This window comes from Notechis scutatus, chromosome 1, assembly GCF_049901735.1.
Source record: "Notechis scutatus isolate UNSWTSFEM ecotype Mainland chromosome 1, rNotScu1.2, whole genome shotgun sequence".
In the NCBI taxonomy this organism is placed as follows: domain Eukaryota; kingdom Metazoa; phylum Chordata; class Lepidosauria; order Squamata; family Elapidae; genus Notechis; species Notechis scutatus.
This window is the reverse complement of record NC_142009.1, coordinates 286,042,197-286,065,434: the sequence shown is the minus strand read 5'-3', so window position 1 is coordinate 286,065,434 and position 23,238 is coordinate 286,042,197. Positions and strand designations below refer to the sequence as shown.

At 35.3% G+C, this 23,238-nt stretch overlaps 2 protein-coding genes across 5 annotated transcripts in view; one reads left to right on the top strand and one right to left on the bottom strand.

Annotated features, from left to right (window-relative positions):
• The window catches only part of AP4S1 (adaptor related protein complex 4 subunit sigma 1), a 30,924-nt gene extending 30,722 nt beyond the window's left edge, over positions 1-202 (bottom strand). The window contains exon 1 of the mRNA XM_026664526.2: positions 65-202. The gene's annotated coding sequence lies outside the window, so the exon portion shown is untranslated. The remainder of the gene's footprint in view (positions 1-64) is intronic.
• Positions 1-23,238, top strand: part of STRN3 (striatin 3) — a 40,999-nt gene that overhangs the window by 867 nt on the left and 16,894 nt on the right. For 2 of the 4 annotated variants that reach the window (XM_087951796.1, XM_026664524.2), the window contains exons 2-8: positions 12,590-12,693; positions 14,120-14,193; positions 16,171-16,252; positions 16,602-16,781; positions 17,382-17,514; positions 17,925-18,066; positions 20,953-21,063. In XM_087951796.1, the coding sequence (XP_087807922.1) occupies positions 12,590-12,693; positions 14,120-14,193; positions 16,171-16,252; positions 16,602-16,781; positions 17,382-17,514; positions 17,925-18,066; positions 20,953-21,063 (826 nt within the window). The remainder of the gene's footprint in view (positions 1-12,589; positions 12,694-14,119; positions 14,194-16,170; positions 16,253-16,601; positions 16,782-17,381; positions 17,515-17,924; positions 18,067-20,952; positions 21,064-23,238) is intronic. The other 2 variants (XM_087951797.1, XM_026664525.2) reach the window with 1 other exon arrangement.

Here is a 23,238-nt window from a genome sequence, read left to right as displayed (position 1 = left end):
TAAGGCTGACGGCAGGGACTTTGCCGACGATGCGGGGAAAAGGTGGGCGCGGAGGAGAAGGTACCTGCGTGTGGTGGGTCCGGCGAGGCGTGGCGTGGCGCGGCGGGCGTCACTCGGCACGTCCCCCTCGGTGCTCTTCGGGTTGGGCTGCCTTCCCCGGGGCAGCCATTTTGGTTTCTAGCATGGCGCCCGCCTGGCTCGGGCCTGTCAAGAGAGTTGGGAGAGGAGGAGGGCTCCCGTCTCCTCCTCGCCCGGTCGGTCCTAGATATGAACCCCCTGCCTCTGCCAGCGTGGGACCTTCGCCTTGACAGTTATTCTCGCGCTGAGTCCGTCCCGGTGTTATTGCCGGAACTGCAGGAATGTCGAAGCCGGCTGGGCACCTCAGGGAGTTTCGCGGCCTATAAGACAGGACCAAATATGAGTGTGAGCCGGATCGTTGCGTGTGTGTGTATGTATGTATATATATACACACACGACTCGGGTCACACTCATATTTACAGTCCTGTCTTGTGAACGTAAATCACGCACGGACCCCTACTCCTTTTTTCAAAAACAGTCCCTTCATTCTTAATTCAAAACACCCCCAAAAGAGATGGAGATGAAGGCATGGGTGACGTTAACAGATTATCTCTTTAATCCTCTGCACCCGTTTTGTGATTTCAGTGACCAGTGTTTACAAAACGTAGGCTGCTTACAAAGTATGTTATAATTGTAGCAAACACAATCATGCTTTTATCAATGAACCAAAATTGGGGATTTTGTATACCTGGTTTTACTGCATTCTAGTGACATGACTAGGCATTTTGATTAAGTGGGTGAATGTAAAGAGGTTATTAACGTTAAAACGTATTTCAAAATAAACAGGGTAATTGACATTTTAGACTTGCTCAGTACTAACATATCCTCATGTTAAATTTAGATATGTGTCACGATCCATAGTGATGATTGTGAGAAATAGTGCTACCAAGTACTGAGTTAAAAGCAAAAGAGATGTGAGGTATGTGGTTAGTCCTGAAAAGAAAGTGTTGCAATGTAGATAGAAGATACAACTCTTTGAAAGTAGGTGTCCTGACTTGTTTAAAGTTATGCAGTCTTTTACTTTCAATTTTTCATTTTAAGAGAAAAGGGGCAAATAATAGTTATTGACCTTACAGAATTCTTATGAGGGCAAATGCTGAATTTTGCAAAGTGAATGCCGCTAAAAAGCATAATCAAAGAGTTTATGCAACAGCACTTAGGGTGGTATGCTGCATAAATCTGAACAATTCTTTTGGCAGATTTATTTATTTACAACAGCTTGCATGCAGCTCAGTTCCAAGTTGCTTTGAGCAGCTTACATCAGGCAACAACAACATTACAAACAAAATTATAATAATTTAAACAGCAAATATCCTGTAACTTCAGCATTGGGGGGGAGGAGGTTATCAATCCTCATTGTCCTTGAATACTATTTTCGGAAGCCTGACAAGGAAAGGATGATCAAGATATCCAGGGAAAAGTTATTCCACGGAAGAGGGACCATCATTGAAAAGGCTTCATCACAAGGCCTCGAAAATGCTATTCCCTGAGAGAAGGAATCCTAACAGGCTTTCTTTCTCCATTCTAATTAAATAGGCAGACGCAGCCCAGCTATTACTGGACAAACCAATTCAGCCTAGAGCAAAGGTAGCAAGGTTCTGAGACATGAAGATTTATATGACAATCAGCACCTGAATCACACCTGGAAATATACTGGCAACCATAATAGTAATGTAGTGTCACATGGACAAATTTGGGTATGCTTGTAACTACTGGATCACTATGTGCTATACCAGTTGAAGCTTCCATATGTTTTTCAATGGCAGCCCCATGTAGAGTGAAGTTCAGAAGTTCTAGTCACCACAGGGTGACTAGAGCATAAGTAATCCTGATCATTGCCTGTTCTCCATGAATGGTCAAAGTTATTGACACTGTACACCAGATGTAATTGTATGAAGATCCTCCTGATCACAAGTTCCATGTGCTGTTCAAGAAGAAGTTATGAGATCAGGAGGACCACCAAATCTGTTATTTAAGAAAGGATCCCATTTGTTTTGTGGACTTCGATGACCATGTATGACTTAGATCAAAGAGAACTTTTTAAAACTTATTAAAAATATTAAGTAATAGACTTTTTATGTGAGGTAAATGGAATCAAATTCCACAAATGAAATAATTTGCTCCTTTTCTTTATCAGGCATAAACATTTGAAACTGGAGTCTTGTCTCTACCTCAGTGTGACTGTGGTGCTCCTCGACAAAATATCCATCACATTGTGTCCAAATGTCCATCAAGAGCTTACACTGGCCCAATGTCTGATTTTTTCAACATAGACTACCCTGTCCTTGAATGTCTGGGTGGACTGGACATTAACATTTGAACTACTATAAGTCCATGTCTTTGCCATACGACCGATAAATAAATAAATAAATAAATAAATAAATAAATAAGAAACTAGAAATAGAATTTTCAGTTCTAGTGAGTTGGAGTTGTAAATGGAGTACAATATCAAGTTTTCCCAGATACTATATTAATAATTCATGCTGTTCAATGTTATTTTGCATGCAAGAGGCTGAACTATTCTGTGAGTTTCAGGGATATCATATGGTGAAAACATGAGTTGCCCCCAACCCCAAATTTGTTGCTGATTAGTTGCAATTGTAGAAAAATTATGGCACCTTAATTTTTATGGCTATTTTAATTTTTTGTCAACTGATACAGCTGAAGATCCAAAATATTAGTGCCATAGCTTGCTGTAATGTTGGTGGTACTGGCCTCACAATCAGTTGTTTTTGCCAGGCTCTCGGCAAAACTTTTTTGACCTAGCAGAACACATTACTAATGGAATGCGCCTTGGCCAAGCCATACTTTCACAAGCAAATGTAATCAGGGGTTTAGGATTAAGTCCATTCTTACCATTAATATTACAAGACTGAAGCCTGCTTCCAGTCCAAACTTCTTATAACAGCAAGATGTAGCTTTTGTCATCTTGCTTTCTTTAATTTGTTATAGCCTCCAGATTTGATTTTGATGTAGACCTATTTTTACAACCAAACAATAAGTTCGTTCTTGTTATTATAATTTTTATTTAACTAAATATTGGTTTGGTTGAATAGTTTTCATTTCTTTAAGGATTTTTTCCTCCTCAAGATTCATTTTGCGTATGCTTGTGTGAAGACTGTTGTATTATTTGTGGTTTACCAGACTAGTAATAGTACTATTACCTACAAGTCATTTCAACATTATGTCATTATTATAATAAGCACAGTCTTAAAGAATTGTCAGCATTCATAAAGATTTTGCTTGCTTGGCAGAATTTGTTGTAGGATGGAATAAAACCTCTTATGGCACAGAGTGCCTGTGGTAATATAAATTAAGTTAGAACAATGTGAGGCTGCCTTACTGCTTTAAAATTTTAGTTCAATTACTTAAGGCCAGTCAGATATCAGAAGTGATACAGTAATTGTAATTGTATCAGATCTAATTTGAATTTAAAAACAGGTACTCCTTGAGTTATGGCAATTCCTTCAATGACTGTTCAAAGGTTATGGCAGCACTTTATGGCTGTTGCAGCATCCATGCGGTTATTCGATCAACATTTTGGTACTTGGCACCCTGCCCACACTTAAAACTGTGGGTATGCTTCCAACTCCTTCCACCCTCTGTGTCCCATCTCTGTCCTTTTGATTCTCCTGTCCACCACCCTACCCATGTTTTTGCTGCTACTGTTACCAAGTTGGTCGCCCTGGCCCTTTGCAAGGCAATTGATGGGCACATGAGGCCTTCTCCCCAAGATTGCATTTTGCGGTTTCCTTGTGAGACCTCTGAAAAAAGGCCTCACATGGTCAACAGCTCCCTCAAAAAGAGCCAAGGTAGGCATGCCTTGTCAGCAGAAGGATCAAGAACACGACCAAGGTCAACTGAGGCAGGGTAACAGGGCTGTGGAGTGAAGGGTAGTGGGAATAACTGGGCTTTATGCTGTGTAGATGGGATGGAATGGCATTGCTGGGCTGGCTGTATCTCTACCACACTGCTGAGCTGAGATGGCTAGGGCTTCCTGGAATGGCTGGAGCTTTGTACTACTGGGCAGGGGTGCCTGGGGCTTTGCACTGTTGGGCTGGAGTGTGTAGGTTTTCTTTACTTTGCTAGGCTGGGGAAGCCATGGCATTACATTGCTGGGCTGCAGCTTTATGCCGTGATATTGGGCTGAGGTCGGGCAATTCTGGCATCATGCTGGATTGTGTCTAGGGCGTCTTGTAATCTCAGAGCTGTGGCATTCCAGGAAGCCTTTGAACTGCAAACAACTGCACAGTTCTGGGGTTGCTCCACAAGGCAGGGTGAAGGGCATCAAAAAGGACAGAAGTAGAGAATATGTGGTTGTGGGGAGTTGAAGGGGAAGCAGTGGAAAAACTGAAGTTTGAGATGGGTCTTTGCCTAATGGCTAGTGGGATTTGATTAACAGAGGCAACTAGGAGTGCTGTGATTACCATCACTAAGTGATACAGTCATGTTATGTCATGTTTTACGACTACATTACTTAGCAATGGAAATTCCAGTCCCAGTTTCCATAGTAAGTCAAGGATTACCTGTAGATTAAGTCATCACATAATAGGAATATTATAATTTATGTCATCTGTTGTATATTGTGAAAGATAGAATTAGAGTTTCAAGTCAAATGTTTTCCAGTAGACTTTGCTACATGGTATAATGTGAAGGTAAACAATCTGGTGCCTTCAAATGTTTTGAACTAAGAATTTCTTAATGTCTTATTAGTTGAAGGAGAAAAGTCTATCAATAATTTCATTCAAAATTGAATGATGAGCATGTACAGTCACCAAACAGGAAGGAGCACCCAACTTCCCTATTTGGAAAGAGGAACTTTTCTCAAACTGATTAATTAACAAGGTGGAGACTTCCATTACATAGATTTAGGATATGTTCCACCTGGTTTGCTGATACCAGGAAAAGCTCATGGTGATATTTTAGAAATGGAGTATTGAAGTTGTTGAACTCCTAATGTGAAAAGAGCTGATTCATTTTTTATTATTTTTGAGCTAAACATTATACAAATTTTGACTGAAAAAAGAACGGAAATTCCAGTTGCCATTTATATACGTTCTATTTTTGTGAATTACGAAAATTAATTAAAAGATATAGATGTATACAACAGTATTACAGGATGCACTTCCAAACAAATAAGCATACTCCTCTCTCCCCAAAAGGGAAGAAAATCCTTGGAAACTTTGCAGTTTAAAGATTGATAAACAATACATACAACAACCCATTGCTGGAAATCCGTTGTAGATTTCTTTTTAGTGTTCTTTTGATCACTTCCTATGCTCCATAAGTTCCTCATTCCTAATAGAGTCAGTATACAGGTAGTCCTTGACTTGTAATAGTTCATTTAGTGACCATTCAAAGTTACCATGACACTGTAAAAAGTGACTTTTGACTATTTTTCACACTTATAATTGTTGCAGCAACCCCATGGTCACATGATCAAAATTTTGGGCTCAATTGTGGTTGTAAGTCAAGGAATACTTGTACTGGAATAAATGCCAAGGATTTATTTGTGTGTGTGTACGTGTATTCAGAACATTTAATGGCTAGTCTTGGGGATCAGTTTAATAGGATGCCAAACCTATTTGATCTCCAATACTTTTATAAATACAAATACTATGCTGTTTCATCTCCAATAACAATGCTTATTAAATGTTATCTGACCATTTTGTTGGTGATGAATTAACCTCATTTGATAATAACTGAAAGCTAATTTCATATTGTTTAATGTAATTCACTATTGATTTACCAGAATGGGACATACAAACTTCGTGTTTAATTTCATCAGTTTCCTGTAAAAGAAGGGTTAATGCTTAGATACTACAGCATATGAAAACACTATAAATTATATTATGACTGCCTATATTTGCATCTGTTATATGCAGGCAATATTCATTATTTTTGGTTATAGTAAATAGCTATACTATGGCCTTTAGCTGACTTTAAAAAAGAAAAAAATATAATAATAGGTAACTTGTAGGAGTAGGAATCCATTTTTCTTCGAACAGTGTTTATTGGCCTCATATCCTAAATCATGGTATGAGCTGCCTCCTTTCTTTCCTAGCTGCATGTATTCAGTCACTGGTTTGGGGAGATTTCCATTTTATCATGAAGTTACTGGTTTATAAAGTTATTGTATGTTTTTATTTTGTCTCCTAGAGCAGGGGTCCACAACCCCCATGCCACAGCCTGGTGAAACTGAGCCTCGGGAGAGATGGGCAAGTGTGAGCAAAACTTCATATGCAAGCACAAACGCCCTCCACTTAAGTGTCCTCTGCTCACGCAAATGGAGCTTCGCATATAAGTGCTTGCCACTCACGCAAGTTGAGTTTTAATTAGCGAGTATACTCCCCTCACTTGCGAAGTTCTATTCTCACACAAATGGAGCTGTGTGCGTGGCTGCCACTCTCATGCCTCCCCTCCCACTAGGATGGGCCACCAAGCTGGAAAGGTTGGGTAAAGATTCTAGGGGCACTTGTGCAAATCAGTGGTCTGAGAAATCAGAATGTGCTACATGATGTTTACATTGGGAATATGCAGATAGAGCTTTTTTTCCTCCCCAGAACATTTTGTTTTCCTTCGGTAGTCTAGTTCAAGTATTTAATAAATGGTACTGTGATTGATTGGTTGGTTGGTTGATTGATTGATTATGTGCCATCAAGATATTGTCAGCTTTTACCAACCGTACTAGACAACCCATAACCCATTGAGTCATCATTCAATTGCTTCACTGTTTTTATATAGTGAAAATTTTAGAAATTTTATATAGCTGAGCAAATCCGCAGAATGATGAAGGATGGGCAAAAAAGCAGCAGGAGTGGGAATAATTTCCAACTTTCTGCCGCTTTTCCCATTGACTTTATGGGAAGCTTTCAGGGAAAATATCAATAAGAAGCTGGGAGGGAAGCTTGCAACTTGCTTAAGTAAGTCTCCTATTGATGCACCCTCTCCAGTCCCTCTGCAATCAGTCACACAACCCTGCTCATCCTCCCTGACCTGTGCAACACCTTGCATAGCCCCTATAGCTCCCACTGTAGCTATGCACCCCTTTCATGACCCACACCCTTCCACATGCTACCCAGCCTGTGTTGCATTGTCACACACCCTCCATAATCCTTGCTGCATATCTTGGGCACCCTGATTTATTTGCATCATGCCTGTGTTGCACATCACCTCAGTCCCTCCCTGACACAACAGCAGACTGTCCCATTTCACCTAATTAAAGGTTACAAACAGACATGAGAGCTTTAGTTTGTGTGTGTGTGTATGTGTGTGTAGGGACGGAGGGAGGGAGAAATAGATAAAGATTTTTTCCATGAATGGTACATGTGTTTCCCTAGTTATAACATTTAGAAATAGTTCGTGATGCTTTTGTGTTTTGGACCAATACCACTATCACCATTTTCACAAAAACATCATTTGATCTTGATTAGTGGGAAACAGGGTGGATAAAAATTGATGATTAAAAAAAATAAATTGAAAAAATTAGATTTTTTATTTAAATCAGATTTTTAATTTTTTTTTCAAATTTATTTTAATAAAATGCTTTTGGAGTAAAAATCTATCTAAAGATAGTTTTCTATTTAAGATACATTAATAATTTAGTTTATTCAGCATGAAATGGAGCTTAGTTATATAGCATAAGGCTGTATATTGGCAATATTTACATTTTTGGTAAACTCATTCAATGAATGCAAGCTAAATAGGAAACCTTCATTTTGTTTGCAAATAATATTAAAGATTCTAACTATCAGCAAGAATGAGTCCTTACATTTAAAGAGCACTTGTCATTTCAGATCCATCATGGCAGTGTGAATGGGACTGTTGGTGAGTCAACAGCAGGTCAGAGGAAGAGCCGCTGTGGAACAGACATGACAGTTGCTCTTTAAAAATTATGATTTAAATCCACCCTGGTGGGAAAAGAATATTGTAGAGATGAACCACTCCATTTTGCACATAACTCATTTCCACCAGGATTGGAAACAATTAGGAAATTCTAGGACTAGACTAAGTTAAGAAATCTAAAACCTACTCAGAAGAAGGAAATTGCAAGTTCCCTGTTGTTGCCATTAAAACAACACAAGTTGAGCTTGATCTAAAGAAGGAAGCAAAAACATTGCTAACTACTGATTTTAGGAATGTAATTGAACTTCTGAGCAAAGTAGAGTGAAAATAGTATTGCTGATAATTGATATTGTATAAGCATTTTTGTTATTAAATAATCCAGTATGAGGATTCTGGCTGACACTGAGTGTTAAGTAATGCTATAATTCTGTAGTAACCTGGGATTTAGTTCGGAGTAAATCTGCATAACTGTTGTTTTTGATTTTAAAAATTGGATGGAAGGGCTAATAAAATCTTTTAACTCATACATGTAATATCTTCCACAGATATCTTCATTAAACAGTAAACCCTCAGTTTAGCATACTAAGTTGGATCTTAAAATTAGCTTCCATTAGACTTGAATGTCTGTTAATGTAGCAAGGAAGGATTTTATGCAGATGTAATGCCATTTAATTCAGGGGTCCCCAATAACTGTGCCACAGCCTGTTTGGAATTGCATGAGCGGCAGGCGAGTGTGCAAGCACACACAATTCCACTTGTGCAAATGTGCTAGCCCGCTGCTTGCGTGGAACTGCCCCCCTCTCCAAGTCAGAAACGTTCGGGACCGCTGATTTAACTCATGTGTAAAAAGATTTTAGATTTTGTAAGTGGTATCTAAAGTCTGATGAAACCAAGTTTTGGTTTAGGAGATTGTGCAGGGAGATTTCTTCCATCATGAACCTACTACATGTTTCAAAAGTATATTCTAGAGTGTCAGAAGATATTCTCAAGGCTTTATAGGAGGTTACAGGAGAAAGTGGAATTGCATTTTTCATTAGAGGAAACCATTCCTACAAGAATCCAGCTAAAATAATTGAAGACAGAAATTCTTTCTTTTAGCCATTTTTATTGCTCATGGCCATCGTTTAATTTGTAAGCAAAGTTGCTTGTCAAAAAGCTTCTCTACTAGTATCTTTAAATCCTCACCTTTTTATGTTAAATATACAGTACATTTATTGAAATTGTTCAAAATTCAATGGGGTTTTATTTGGCAATTTCTACCCCATTATTTTAGTATCTTTACACCACCAAAGGAATGCACATATACATTGTTTAAGATTTTCTCTCTGCATAATTATTTATGAGTAGGATTGGCGTTGAAAGTAAAAAAAATGGGCAAAGAGATGCAAAGATTACAGGCCTCACTTCTCAACACTGTGGATATATTTACAGTATATTTAAAAATTAATTGCTTCTTGGGTTGGATATTTGTCTATGGATATACAGTAATGAGGCTTCTGTCTTTTTCCTATTCAGTTAACCTCTTCCATTTGCCTCATCTTTATTCAATTTTCCCTTTTAACCCACTGCAACTATTTCCCCCCCATCACGTTTTCCCCCATTTTTGTTGATGGGGAAGGTGGGAGGAAAATACAGAGTGTACAGTTTCTTTGTGAAACTCGTTTGTATGAAAGATAAAGATCAATTATTTTTTATGCAGAGTATATTCTACAGGTAATTAATTTTAAGTAATTATTACATCAATTCATCAAGCACTCAAAATTCTTTATTATAGTAATCAGACATAATTCAGTGACAATAGTACAGGATGAGGTAGGAAGTGGGATAATGGTAGACAAACAAAACGAGAAAAAGAAGGAAAAGTTTAAAAAAAAACAGGTAAGAAATGGAATCATATTTATATACCTGTATTTCTTTGTCCTGACCTACATCTCTTTTGGTGATGGGACATGAGGGAATGTGGTTTCTAGTATACATTATGCATTCATACACACACACTTTTTAAATAAACTTTTCCTCCCTTTGTCTTGACTCCTGGTGATTGTCTAAAGAAGCCCTTGCTATTTTGTTGGTGACACTTTTCAAAATTGGTTTGCCACTGCATTCTTCCTATGGCAGAGAGAGTGACTGTCTCAAAGTTATCCAGTTGGCTTTGTACTTAAGTCAGAATTAGTATTCATAATTTCCTGGTTTTTAGCTTGATGTCTTTAATTGCTACACAGAAGTAGTGTCATTTTTAAAATATGCATACACATATATAAATACAGGCCAAATTGGCAAAAGAAAGCTCAGGACCATATTGGTTGGAAACATGCGGAAGAGGCCTTCATCCTGCAGTGAATAGACAGTGGCTAAAATGATGGTGATGATATATAAATGCATTGTGTGGATAAATTTATTGCAGAAGGGGCAATCTATATGATTTTATCTTGTGATAAAGTGGGATTAATGGGTGCAGGTACAAGAAGCAAGGCATTAATAGGATTTGGGTTGGATATATTATATTCTGTCTGTAGGCATAGATGCAGTATTAAAATTTCAAGATGCACAAAAATTCAGAAGGGTTTGGGTTTTTTTTTTTTACAAAGCTGTGATAAAATTAAATGCAGAAAAAAGCTTCAATTATTAAACATGGGAAGTAATAAAATAACTACATAACAAAAACTACATTTTTCATACAATAACAAAATATAAGTACAGTATACTGCTAGTATATCATGTTTCATGGGTATTCATTAAGAAATTCATAAACATCACAATTTTTAATATTTACACATTTATGTATACATAATTATAGAGCTTTGACACAATATCTTATTGTAAATATTTCAAAATATTTAATAAATATCCAAGATTGTGCTGCAGCACCCTCTAGTGTTTATTGAACTCATGATCCATATCCCTAATTAAGAGAATATGGGTTGTTGGAAAAAGGAAAATCTTCTCAAAAGTAAGTATTCTAGATCATTCAAAAACTTCTTGATGTCCTTACCGAGTATGTTTATTTTAAATTGTGTTTTTAATTAAACTGATGAAATACACGTTAATTTGAATGTTAGAACTGAATAATTTCATTTTAAATGTAATGATCTTACACTGAAATTAACTTGATTATTAAGAATACTAACATGACTTCATATAAATGGTATACTAAAAGCTAGACATTATAGATACTTTTATATAAATTATATTAAATGTTCAAATTTGTTGCCATTTTCATATAAATACTTCCTTATGGGTAGTCTTTGACTAACAACCATTTGTTAAATTACTGTTCAAAGTTACAACAGAGCTGAAAAAAATGACTGGTCTTTGCACTTATGGCGCGTCCCACTGGCGTGTTTAGGGTCGCCTCCCCTTTTTTTTCTTTCGTCTTCCCGCTTTCCCCGCTGCTCGGCGTGGCCCGCCTGTTCTTCCGTCGCCCCGTGGTGGCCTTTTCTTTTTGTTTTCTGATGGGAGCGGAGCCTTTCAGCTCTGAGGGTTTAGCGGTCGGCTCTCCCTGTGAAAGCGTCCTCAAAGGCGCTCTAGAAGCTCGGGCGGTCTGTTTCAAAAGAAAGGTCTTTGTTAGCGGCGCGTCCCTTTTTTGGGCGGTGTGGGTTGCCGCTCTCCTGGGGGGGCGGGGGGGGGGGGTGGGGGCAGGGGGGGGCTTTCCCTCCGCCGCGCTCTGGCAGGGCCGCGGGGGCGCGCTAGAAACAATAAGAAGAGAATTAGGAAATTTTCAGTTACACAAGTGAAAGTTCAATACTGTAACATAATTTTAGAAGTCACCTTCTCTTACTGTTTATAGTGATTAAAAGAAATAAGCAGACAACTGGGAATCTGAATGCTAAAATCAAAAAAAAAAAATATTCCTGCTCCTGTATGCTGTTGTTTTCAAACCTATAGTTCTTAATATAATATCAATTTCATTACATTGTTTAGCTGCATTTATACTGAATGTCTAAGTAAGAAAACACATTTATTTCTAGACTACTCAGAACACACGAACAACCCTTCACAAGTGATTTTTCACAAGATTTCACAAGTGATTTTTTTGTGGGATATTAGAGATGAAGGGATGAAAATGCTTTTATTGCTACAAGTGATGTTATGTTTTGTACTTTTCAGCCAAAGCAATTGAGCAAATTTTATTGGTTGACATGTTTCTTAAAACTTCAACTGATAATGAAATTTCACCAATGGGTTTGTTACTATACTAACAGTGCTTCTTTAAAGTTCATTTCTGTGTAATTATAGTGTGGCATTTATTTGTATCTGGAATCTTTCTGATTCCAGTTCATTAAATGTCATAGGATTAACAAGAACTGATGTAATGATGAATAAAGCATATTGAGTTTCTTGAATAGAGAGTTTTCCTGAGTTTTCCTGTGAGGATTGTATTGTTCCTGCTTTATTTCTCTTCCTGGACTTATGATTTAAAAATACATATTTGATTTTGAATGCTGTTTTGAACAGGTTTACTGTAAAATAATAATTTATTAGGAACATGGCAGTTAGTTTGGCAAAACATTTTATTTATCACAAAGCAGTACAATCTATAAATTATTTTCTTTTTGTGGATAATAAATTCTTCTAGGAGGCATAGAACATAGAATTAAAATGTGTTGTATATTGTATAAACATGACTAAAACGAAAGATAATTATGTTACCATTTTGTATTTTCAGGCTCGGATAGCATTTTTGCAAGGCGAGAGAAAGGGTCAAGAAAACTTGAAGAAAGATTTAGTAAGAAGAATAAAAATGTTAGAATATGCATTAAAACAAGAAAGGTATCTATCCCTTGTTTCTCAACTAAGAAGTTTACATAGAATGCTTTTGTATTAATTAACTTGACATTGATAATTGAAGAAAATTGTGGAATTTGAATATTGTTCTGAATAAAAAAGAGTAATTGGAAGTGCTCTTGCTCCAAAATTTGAATTCAGCCTGTTCAAGATAGGGCTAACCCATCTGAAACAACAGATTAACTATTATTTAATTACAGGGTGGAGGCTATGATAAAGAATGAATTTAATGTGCTAGCTATGGCTATTCCTGAACCCGTTAGTTTCCTGCCTTGATTATTGTCTTATTTCAGTGTGCTCCTTGAAAAGTGTTCTGAAGCTCCAGATGATGGGAAATGTGGTAGCTAAGCTACTGATTGGTACAAGATACTAGAACCATAAAATGTATTGCTTTGTCAGTTGCTTTCCAGATACAATTAGAAGGTATTGATGTCATTTTCTATATCCATACTGGCTTTGAGCATAAAATATGAATGGTCTAAGATTGTTATGAACTTGTTTTAATTAGTTAAAGCTCTAACAAGAATTCATATACAGCAGTCTATGATTTGGAGATTATTCCCTTATGTTAAACCCTACACAGCTGAAACCCATTGCTGATGCCTATTTACCTTTTTTAATTTAGAAGACAAAATCAATTCAGTTATTTAAAGACTGAACATTGATTTTTGTAAACAGTAATAACTCATTTATTGATTTTATTTTAATGTTGGTCAGTATATGAAATGTAATTTTGTGGGTTCTATGTAGGGTTCTGTTTGCTTTTTGATGGTAGATTTTTTTAAAAATATGCTCAATACACTAGGCACTTGTATACACAAAGGTGATGAACAGGAGACTTGCTAATTAAAACACTATTTGATATTTCCAAGTCTATCAATGACCAAAAGCAGTTCGTAAGAGCAATCTTCACTGGCATAAACTCCTCTCCTCTCCTCTCCTCTCCTGGGTGGAGTGGAAAGGTTAAAAAAAATCACGATTTGGCAATCACAATTAACCTTTGTCATTGATGTTCACATGCTGTAATACTTTGATTGCATGATCATGATCACCATCTTGATTTCTTGGATAACACTGTCCCCTCACTAGTCTTCAAGAAAGAACTAGCTTTTGGACAAAGCTTAACAGGAAAAACTGATCCCACAGTCAGTCCTACCAGACAGGATGCCATAGGCAGTGATGGTGACACTGATCATTTCCTTTAACCATAGGGCCAGTCTCCTGATGAGTGATTTAATTAGCCAAGGTCAAGTAAGCAGATGGTGGTTCACATGTAACATCCACATGCCTGGGATTTTAATTTATAAGACTGCAGAGATTAATGTTTTGACATCTTGGTATGAATGTTGTAAGAAAAATTACAAATCTAAATTTTATTTACTGGTCAATCCACTTATATTTTTCTTTTAAGGGCAAAATATCATAAACTAAAATATGGCACAGAATTGAATCAAGGTGACTTGAAAATGCCAACTTTTGAATCAGGTAAAAATCTATTTATAACTATTGTATTTAGCTCACATTCTTTTGTCCACCTTTTATACCAGAATAAGTTTTTACAATCAATATTGCTTTGTATTGTGATTAAAATTGGGTTTTATTTTACTCACACAAGTTATGTGAACTTTTTCAAGTTTCCGTAGTATTGAACTATTAATGATAAAGGTAATAATTACAGTACCTCTAGATCAGGGTTGTCAAATTCAAGGGCTGGGGGCTAGATCCGGCCCACAGGGTGCTTAGATCTGGCCCACAGAGTTGCCCTGGAAACAGCAAAGGACCGGCCCGCAGTGCCTCTGCCAGCAAAAATAGAGCCTGTGGCCCTCCTGAGCTCCGTTTTTACTGGCAGAAGGTTGCAGGATGGCATCACAGCCAAAAACAGAGCTCAGGAGCCCATTTTTGCTGGCAGAGCGTTCGAGCCACCACAGGAGCCCCGGGCACAAGTGATGTGGAGCTGGCCACGCCCGCCCTGGTCCCCTGAGGTCAAACACAACCCTGATGCCCTCAATGAAATTGAATTTGACACCTGCTCTAGATAGTATGTCCCAAAGTTTCTTTTTCAAGAGGCTACTAAACTTTCTGGGTTTTTTAAAAGACATTTTGCTTCTCATCCAAGAAGCTTTTTCAGCTCTCTTGGATGAGAAGAGAAGTGTCTTCAAAGAAAAATCAGAAAGTCCAGTTGCCTCTTGAAAAGCACCTCTGGGACAACCATGACCTGGATGACTGAGAATCTCCATAGACCTCTAGATAGTATATTTTCTTAGTCCAACACGTTAAACATATGCTTTTCTATAAATAGGTATAATTGGCAGTGGCAATTTGTGATTTTTGCATTGATTAGATCACTTTTAGAATACTGTGTCTATCACCACTTTAATGAAGGACAATGACACAGTAAAGCATGTCCAGCTGAGAGCAAACAAATGTAAATGTCTAGAAGGAAAACTTTTAAAGAAAGGTTTGATGCAGTAGCCCTATTTAGACTAAAGAAAAGAATATTGTGGACAAATAGGATGACTCTATTCAAGTATTTGAAGAGCTGTCATGTAGAATATAGGGCAGACATTTTGACTTGTTGTAGAAGACATGATAGGGACCAATGCATTTTTAAAAAAACAGTTTGAAATCAGAGTATATTTCTTAAAGGTAAAAAAAATTAGTCATGCAAGAGTTGCATTGTGAGGTTGGAATTTCCTTCATTGTAAATGTTTAAACCAAGATTAAATAGCCACCTGAAATGTTGTAGTAATGAATTCCTACAATTGGCAGGGGAACTGGATATTCTCCAAGATTACTTCCAATCTTTACACTCTGTTTTTTCACTTTCCTTCCCTTTTTTTGTTCAGGTTTTCTTATTTTTTGATATGAGCCATTTATCATATAATATTTAACTGTGAACAAGCCAAAGTTCATGTTATTCCTCAAGAATAGTAATAAAAAAAGTATGAAACAAAAAGTAAAATCAGCAAGTTTATTAAAAAGGTGGATTAAGTAAATTAATCAGAAAGCTGATCAAAAGTTGACACACAATTTAAGAAATTAGCAGGTGGCTATGTTTTTCCTTGTCTATGTTACTATCAGTTACCGAGAAAACTTTCCATTCTTTAGTCTTATGTAAATATAAATGTTGATGTTCATGAGGAACATATATATCAGGAAACATAGCTTTCCATTCAAGTGGAATATCATATATAACCTGGAATTATAAAGATTACATGTACCTCATAACTTTTCCCTCACTTTTAAACATCTAATAATATGTTAAAAATAAATTGTGGGTGCTCCATAATTGGAGGCTTTTAAGAACAGTCAGGATAGCCATTTGTCTGAAATGGTATCGGGTCTTCTTGAGCAGGGAATGGGTCTGATAACAAAGTTGTTATTTTATTATTCAGATCACTAAGAGTTAGTAATGGCTTGATGGCACATAATTAATCAACTTATTTATTTATTGTGTTACAGAAGAAACCAAAGATACAGAGGTTCCTACAGTGCCTCATAATAGTCAGCTAACTTGGAAACAAGGCAGACAGTTGCTAAGACAGTAAGTATAATATTATATTGGGTTGAAGGTCATTGTACATTGAAGCATAAGTATATAGGTTGTTCTGATGTGATTGTGTATGCTTGCTTGAACTCAGAACTATAATTAGTAATTCATCTAAAATAAGTGTTTTAGGCTTTTTTTTTCTTAGAATAGATTTATCTAAAAGGGTAATGTGAATTAATGTAAACTTTCTAGAACCAAAAAGCAGTGCCAATAAGCTTTAGGATATTCTTAAACAATTTGGTAATAATAGCTGTATTTTAAACTGCCTTACAGAACATCTTAGAAGCTCACTGGTGGATTGTGTGTGTACATGACTATAATTCTACTTTCTTTTATTTTTTAGATATCTTCAAGAAGTAGGTTACACAGATACAATATTGGATGTACGATCACAGAGGGTGAGGTCTTTACTTGGGCTTTCCAATTCAGAACCAAATGGCTCAGTGGAGACAAAAAAATTGGAACAGATTCTTAATGGAGGAGAATCTCCCACATCAAAACAGAAGGGACAAGACATGAAAAGGTAGGCAAACTAATATAAATGTTTAGCATAAATGACTGCCTTCAAAGGTATATCTGATAACTAATTTGCTTCATGGTGTAGTTTTCTTTAAAAATGTTATTTTTACACAAAACTAAAAAGCTACGCTGGTTGTCCTTGATTAGAAAGATGTATCTATATTTATTTTTAAAAAATCTTATATCTCATCTGAGATAAATTTTCCACCTGCATAACTTAGGGAAATTTGCAGTATTGGGGTTTCTTTTTTTTTAAACTATCAATTAAATAATTTATTGCTATGCTTCTAACATTATAGTCATGCAATTATAACTACATAATAGTCCTACTATTTCATGGTTAAAATAGTTTATTTTCTGAAAATCTTCATTATGTTACAACTAACAATTTGTTAGTTAAATTAAAAAGTTCATACAAGTTAATTTTTATCCTTATTGACATTTAAATATGAAAAGGTTACAATCAGAACTTTTAAAAATCATATACATAGTTTTCTTGGAATTTATTAATTAGAAATAAGTTTATTTTCTCCTGAGATGAAGTAATTCAGTCTTAGTTCGAAAAGAAACCACAGCTATATTGTAAGTTATTTTCTTTTTGTAGGAACCCCAGTGATGTTCTTGAAACATTTAATTTTTTGGAAAATGCAGATGATAGTGATGAAGAGGAAGAGAATGATATTATAGAAGATATTACAGAAGGAAAAGAAAAACATCGGATAAATAAAAAGCATAAAGTAAAAAGACCAAACAGTTTTATTAACTATTGTTATTTTAAATATTCTGTTATCCCTTTTTATATAGAGAACTATTACAATAAAATGCCATTCATGGAATAGATAAATTGAGCACCTTAATATTGTTGGTATTTTTGTTATCAATATCTTGGATAGGCATGAATGGGGGAATGATGTTGATAAATGCTTAATTCTAAATATATGTGTCTGGCTGCTAATTTTGTACTGCAGCATAATTTTCATCTACCACAATCATGTTAATGGGACTGTTTGTGCATGATGAATAAAAAATATTTAAACAGAATAACACATCCTTTGACAATCCTGAGAAAGGGAAGGAGAAGATTATATAAAACTATCCCATGAATGATAGTATCTTTAATGGCGTTTCTATCAAAACTGAATTGTAGATTGGAAATGAAGGATTAGCTGCTGACCTTACTGATGACCCAGACACAGAAGAAGCTCTGAAAGAATTTGATTTCTTAGTAACAGCAGAAGATGGAGAGGGAGCAGGAGAAGCACGGAGTTCAGGGGATGGGACAGAATGGGGTAAGAAACATAAAAAGCGGAAGGAAAACAAAAGAATTTGAAAGAAAAACATGTATTTCAATTATATTAATTTACATTTGTATTCTTTTTTCTCTGTGGTATTTTAGGTGATGGTAATTTTATTTTTTCATCCTATTTTTTAAAATTCTTCCTGCAAAAGTAAATCTGCTACATTTGTCAAATCATTTTGATAATGTTAAGCAGTTTGTTTTGTATATCTTAGAATTATTGTTTAAAATGAAGTTATGAAATAAGGCAGTGTTTTAATGCATTCCTTAATAACACTGGCAGTCAGTTATTTTAAACATACAAATTTGCACAAAATACAATGCATTACATGTTACATGTCATCATGGAAAATAATTATTAGAAACATTTTTTAGTAATGCATACTTTTCTTGAATTTCCACTGAAATTGATGGATCTTGCTCATTTACCCATTCCATAGATCACCATTAACAAAAATACCCATCATTATTTTTTGCAACACTCAGAATGCTGCCTACCATTCAACTGAAGGATTAAATTGTTGATTACTTGTGAACAACATGAGTTCTTGGTTTTCCATGCCCTTTCCAAAGGTTTACTGTGTTGTCAGTTGAGCTCAGTTGTGTGCAAAAATGCTTTTTAATGTGAATTTCTTTTTCTGCAATGGATTGTTGTAGACCTTTATTTGTAAAGCAACAGGAAAGGACTATATTTTTATGTTTTTCAAATCCATATTATATGTTTTATTAACTTCCAAATTGTTTTCAAAAGAGGTGAGAATGCAACCAAAAATTACAAAGATATTAACATTTTACCTATTTTTAAGATTCCAGTTCTAGATATTATTCAGAGGATGTCTTGAAACAAGAAAGGAAATATATAATCTGAAATACAAAAATTGCAGATTTTTTAATTGTTTAAACTTTTGTTATATATAGAATATGCATTGTGCAGGGTACAGGATCCTCTGTAAAGGTGTAAGATGGAGAAACGTAGCAGGAAGTATGCTGGGTTGATGTTAGATTTAGACACATGTTTTAAAATATACTATTTTAGCAGTGATCTGCCTTTTCTTCTGATACAATATTTTATACTTTGGATTGCATCCAGAAAAGTACTTATGTAAGGGATAAGTGGAAGAAAACTTTCCCACTGTTCTTGCTGTAGCCTACCTGATTAAGAAAAAGCTTGAAACTGCAACTGTTAAAGGTGTTGGGATGTTCTCCATCTACTAAATTCCCTTAATGTTACATAGACAGTTGGATTTGTTATTATTTCCCACGATTTCTTCAATTCATGTATGAATCAACACATGTGCATAGTTGATATTATTATTGTTATTATTGACAATTGCACAAGTTGATTACTTCCTCTAAGCTATTGAAAGTGGCCTTCTGGTTCATGAGAGGTAGGTAAGAAAGATTTTAGTGAATTTATATTTTCTTACTAGAAAACCATTTTTACCTATTGAGTAGAGACTCATTCGGTTATATATGATGTATTCATTAAACAAATTTTCCATTCCATAATTAATAATAGTATACATAAAAAAGAGGTTAGGAAATTGAAAATAACAGATTTCAACAGTTTGTGTATTTTGCTTCCTTGTAAATTTTTGTTGTTCGTAGTTTAATCCATATTATGTAATATAAGTATAGCATAGTGTTATTAGACAAGAATTTTGAACTTGAGGTCATATTTTTCTTCCTTAAGCAACATTAGGAGTGTATTTCTAATTTATCTTAGAGGGCAGACAGTACTAGTGAAGAAGTAATAATGCTTTTTTGCTTGAAGTTCTGTCTCACAGAAAATTTTCATTTCCTAGAACTAACATAATAGATTCAAGAATTACTGTTAACTTCAAAGTGTGAACCATCTTGTTAATAAGGACATAAAATGAACAAAGCCTTGATTATTTAGGAAATATTTTAAGGATCTCATTTTATTCAAAAAGTCTTAGCTCTGAAATTTCTTTTTTAAAATATTTTATTAGTATTCTGATTTTATTGTGGTTAGAAGTAAGCAGTGCTGAGTTCAGTAAACTTAGCCCCAAGTAAGCTAAGACAGTATTAAAGCTTTCATCTTATTCTTCTCCATTAGCTCATGTTTGTTAGCAGGTAGAAATGTAATTAATTTTAAAATAAAATTATTGATACTAGCTTCAGTATTGAAAATTGAGGAAAATCCAGAACTCTTACTCTTTTTCCAATGAGACTTCCAAGTAAAATATGTTACTTTTCTGGGCTTAAAGAGAGAAACATTCAAACATTGATTATGGATTTACACAAGTCTGTTTCAACCATCATTCTCTGCTGTCCTTAATTTGCTGTGGCTGATTGGGTTGTGGTGAATAAAAAGAAGAGTTCAGTCAATAAAATTTTTGAAGATGTCCTAACAATGTGCCAAACTATCTTGATTATATTATTATTTTAATAATCTTAATAGAAGAAAACTTTCTATTACCTTTATTGATTTATTTTGGAGCTATAGATATCATTGCATGAAGAATAAGAATAGAGGAGAAATGCATGGTTTCAGAATTCAGTTTGCACTTCCTAAATGGTATTTGCATGAAATAAATTTATTTGCTTATTTAAGTCTGCCTGAATAATTTGTTAATAATGTCTTACTAAAGTTGCAGTAATTGCATACATCAGTTTTAATCAATTAATTTCATATAATTGAATAAGAAAGACATTCAAATTTCTTCTTTATTCTAGACCAATTACCATAAAATGACAGTTTGAAGCATTGTACCAAACAGTACAAGAAACTGCACCTTTAAAGTACTGGAATGTTTTTGAATAACACTTTTTATTGATTAACCTGTAACGCTCACAAATAGTTTGCATTCCCAATTGTTGATTTATTTTTCTTTTAATAATATGTTGCATGTAGACAAAGATGACCTGTCCCCAACTGCTGAGGTTTGGGATGTAGACCAGGGACTAATAAGTAAACTGAAGGAACAGTACAAGAAGGAACGAAAGGGGAAGAAAGGGGTAAAGAGTAAGTGCAGATTCTGAATCTTGAAACAATTTTCTGACATCATGTGGAAAACAATGTATATTGTCATCTTTCCCCTCCATTTTAACGTTTTGCTACTTGGGGGGCAACCAACTTTAACTTTCTGCCTGATAAATCTGAAAATCATAATTTCTGAAGATAAATTATTTTCAATTTACAATGGAGGGAGGAATGTCAGAAGGTGAACAAGTTGTTTTGCTTTGGCGTTGTCTAGGAAAATGGCAGCAATAATTGGAAATTCCTTTCAAAAACTAATAATGTTGCTTCTGACTATAGTTGCCAAACATTTAAAATGTTACTTGTTTTTAAGGAGTTATGAAAAGAAGAAAATTAATACTGAATATTATTAATAATCTACAAGTTTGAGATTATTTTATAGTATTGCAAGTGATCGCCCCCAATTACCTCCTTTTCTAACCTTTTACGTATGTGCAAGAAATCAGAGTTGTATACTTCTTAACTGCTATTGCTGTCTGCAAAAATTGCATGGAATGCAGACTTATTTTATAGGTGACATTCGTTTGGAAAACAAATCAAATGATAGGAGAGTTTTGTTGGAGAGGCGAGTGATGGATTGAATTGGATTTGATGTAGTGACTTGGTACAAGCAAGTGGAATCTCTTCTGTTATTCTGCAGTATTGCTACAAGGACTCTGATCCTTTGTTTTCCTTAATTTTCCTTCAATTTATGGAATTCTGAAGGAAAAAGTTAAGTTAGTGGTAAAAGAAAATCATTTAGAAAAATTAAGTTAGTGGTGAAAGATGAAAATCAATAGGAATAACTATTGATGGCTAACAAATGTATTTATGAAATCTTAATTTTGGACTGAAAATCATTTTAAAGCTTAATTTATACCATATTTAATATGGTAATAAAATGTCATCACTCTCTTTCACTGAACATAACTCTTAAACTAGGAGATGTATAGTCCAGAGATGAAGAATTCATAGAAGAGAATATACTACAGCAAGAAAAGATAGAACACTTATTTGCCAGAGGAAAAGGGTTGTTATTATTATTATTTGTTTATTTGATTCTATATTGATGCTGCCCAAATCTGGAAGCTTGCAATATAATAATACACATATATAGTATAGTATATAACATAAGGAAAACAAGGTAGAAATGCAATCAAGTAAAATAAAAATACAATAAAGAAAATAATGAAAAATCCAAACAACTAACCCCCAAAGATATACAACATACAGGTAGTTCTCGACTTACAACAGTTCATTTAGTGACTGTTCAAGGTTACAACTACACTGGAAAAAAGTGATTTATTTTTCATAGTTACGACCTTTGCAGCATCCCCATGGTCATGTGATCAAAATTCAGATGTTTGGCAACTGATTCGTATTGATGACGCTTGCAGTGTCCCAAGGTAATGTGATTCCCTTTTGTGACTTTCTGACAAACAAAGTCAGTGGGAAAGCCAGATTCACAACAAGGTTACTAGCTTAACAACAAGGTTACTAGCTTAACAGTGATTCACTTAACAACTGGCAAGAAATGTCATAAAATGGATCAGACTTGGACTCACTTGTAGTCGTAGGTTGAGAACTACCTGTATATGAAGCACATCTGCCAAAAGGTTCCATTCACTCCACCTCCAGGTTGGGAGAACAACCACATTTTTGAGGCCCTCTATAATGCTATCAGAGGAAATTATGGGATCTTAAGGGGATGCTGTGCACTTCCTGAGTCCCCAAAAATTACACTGCTTTGTTGAGGTGACCTGAGCATACCCACTCTGTTTGCATGTATCATCCAGGCAGAAATCACAAAAAAATAGGTGGGCCCTTAAATAAGAAGAACTTTATAGGTAATAACCAGCATCTTGAATTGCACTTCGAAGCACACTGGCAATCAGTGCTACTTATGAAGTAAGGCTATCACATCACTGATTGTATTCTGGGCCAACTAAAGCTTTTCAAGGCAGACTCACACAGAGGGCATTGCAATAGTTGAACAGCTGCAGAAAAGATAATCATTTGCTGTTTCATGCCCTATTAACTGAACACTAGTAGCTACTCTTGATTTTAGTTTGCAGTGATCTGTTTATGGCGATGCTGATATAGTGCTCCAGTGTATCAATTCTGAATTACGCTAAGTAGTATTCTGCTCATATAATCAGTTTAATATTTTTTAAAAGAAGT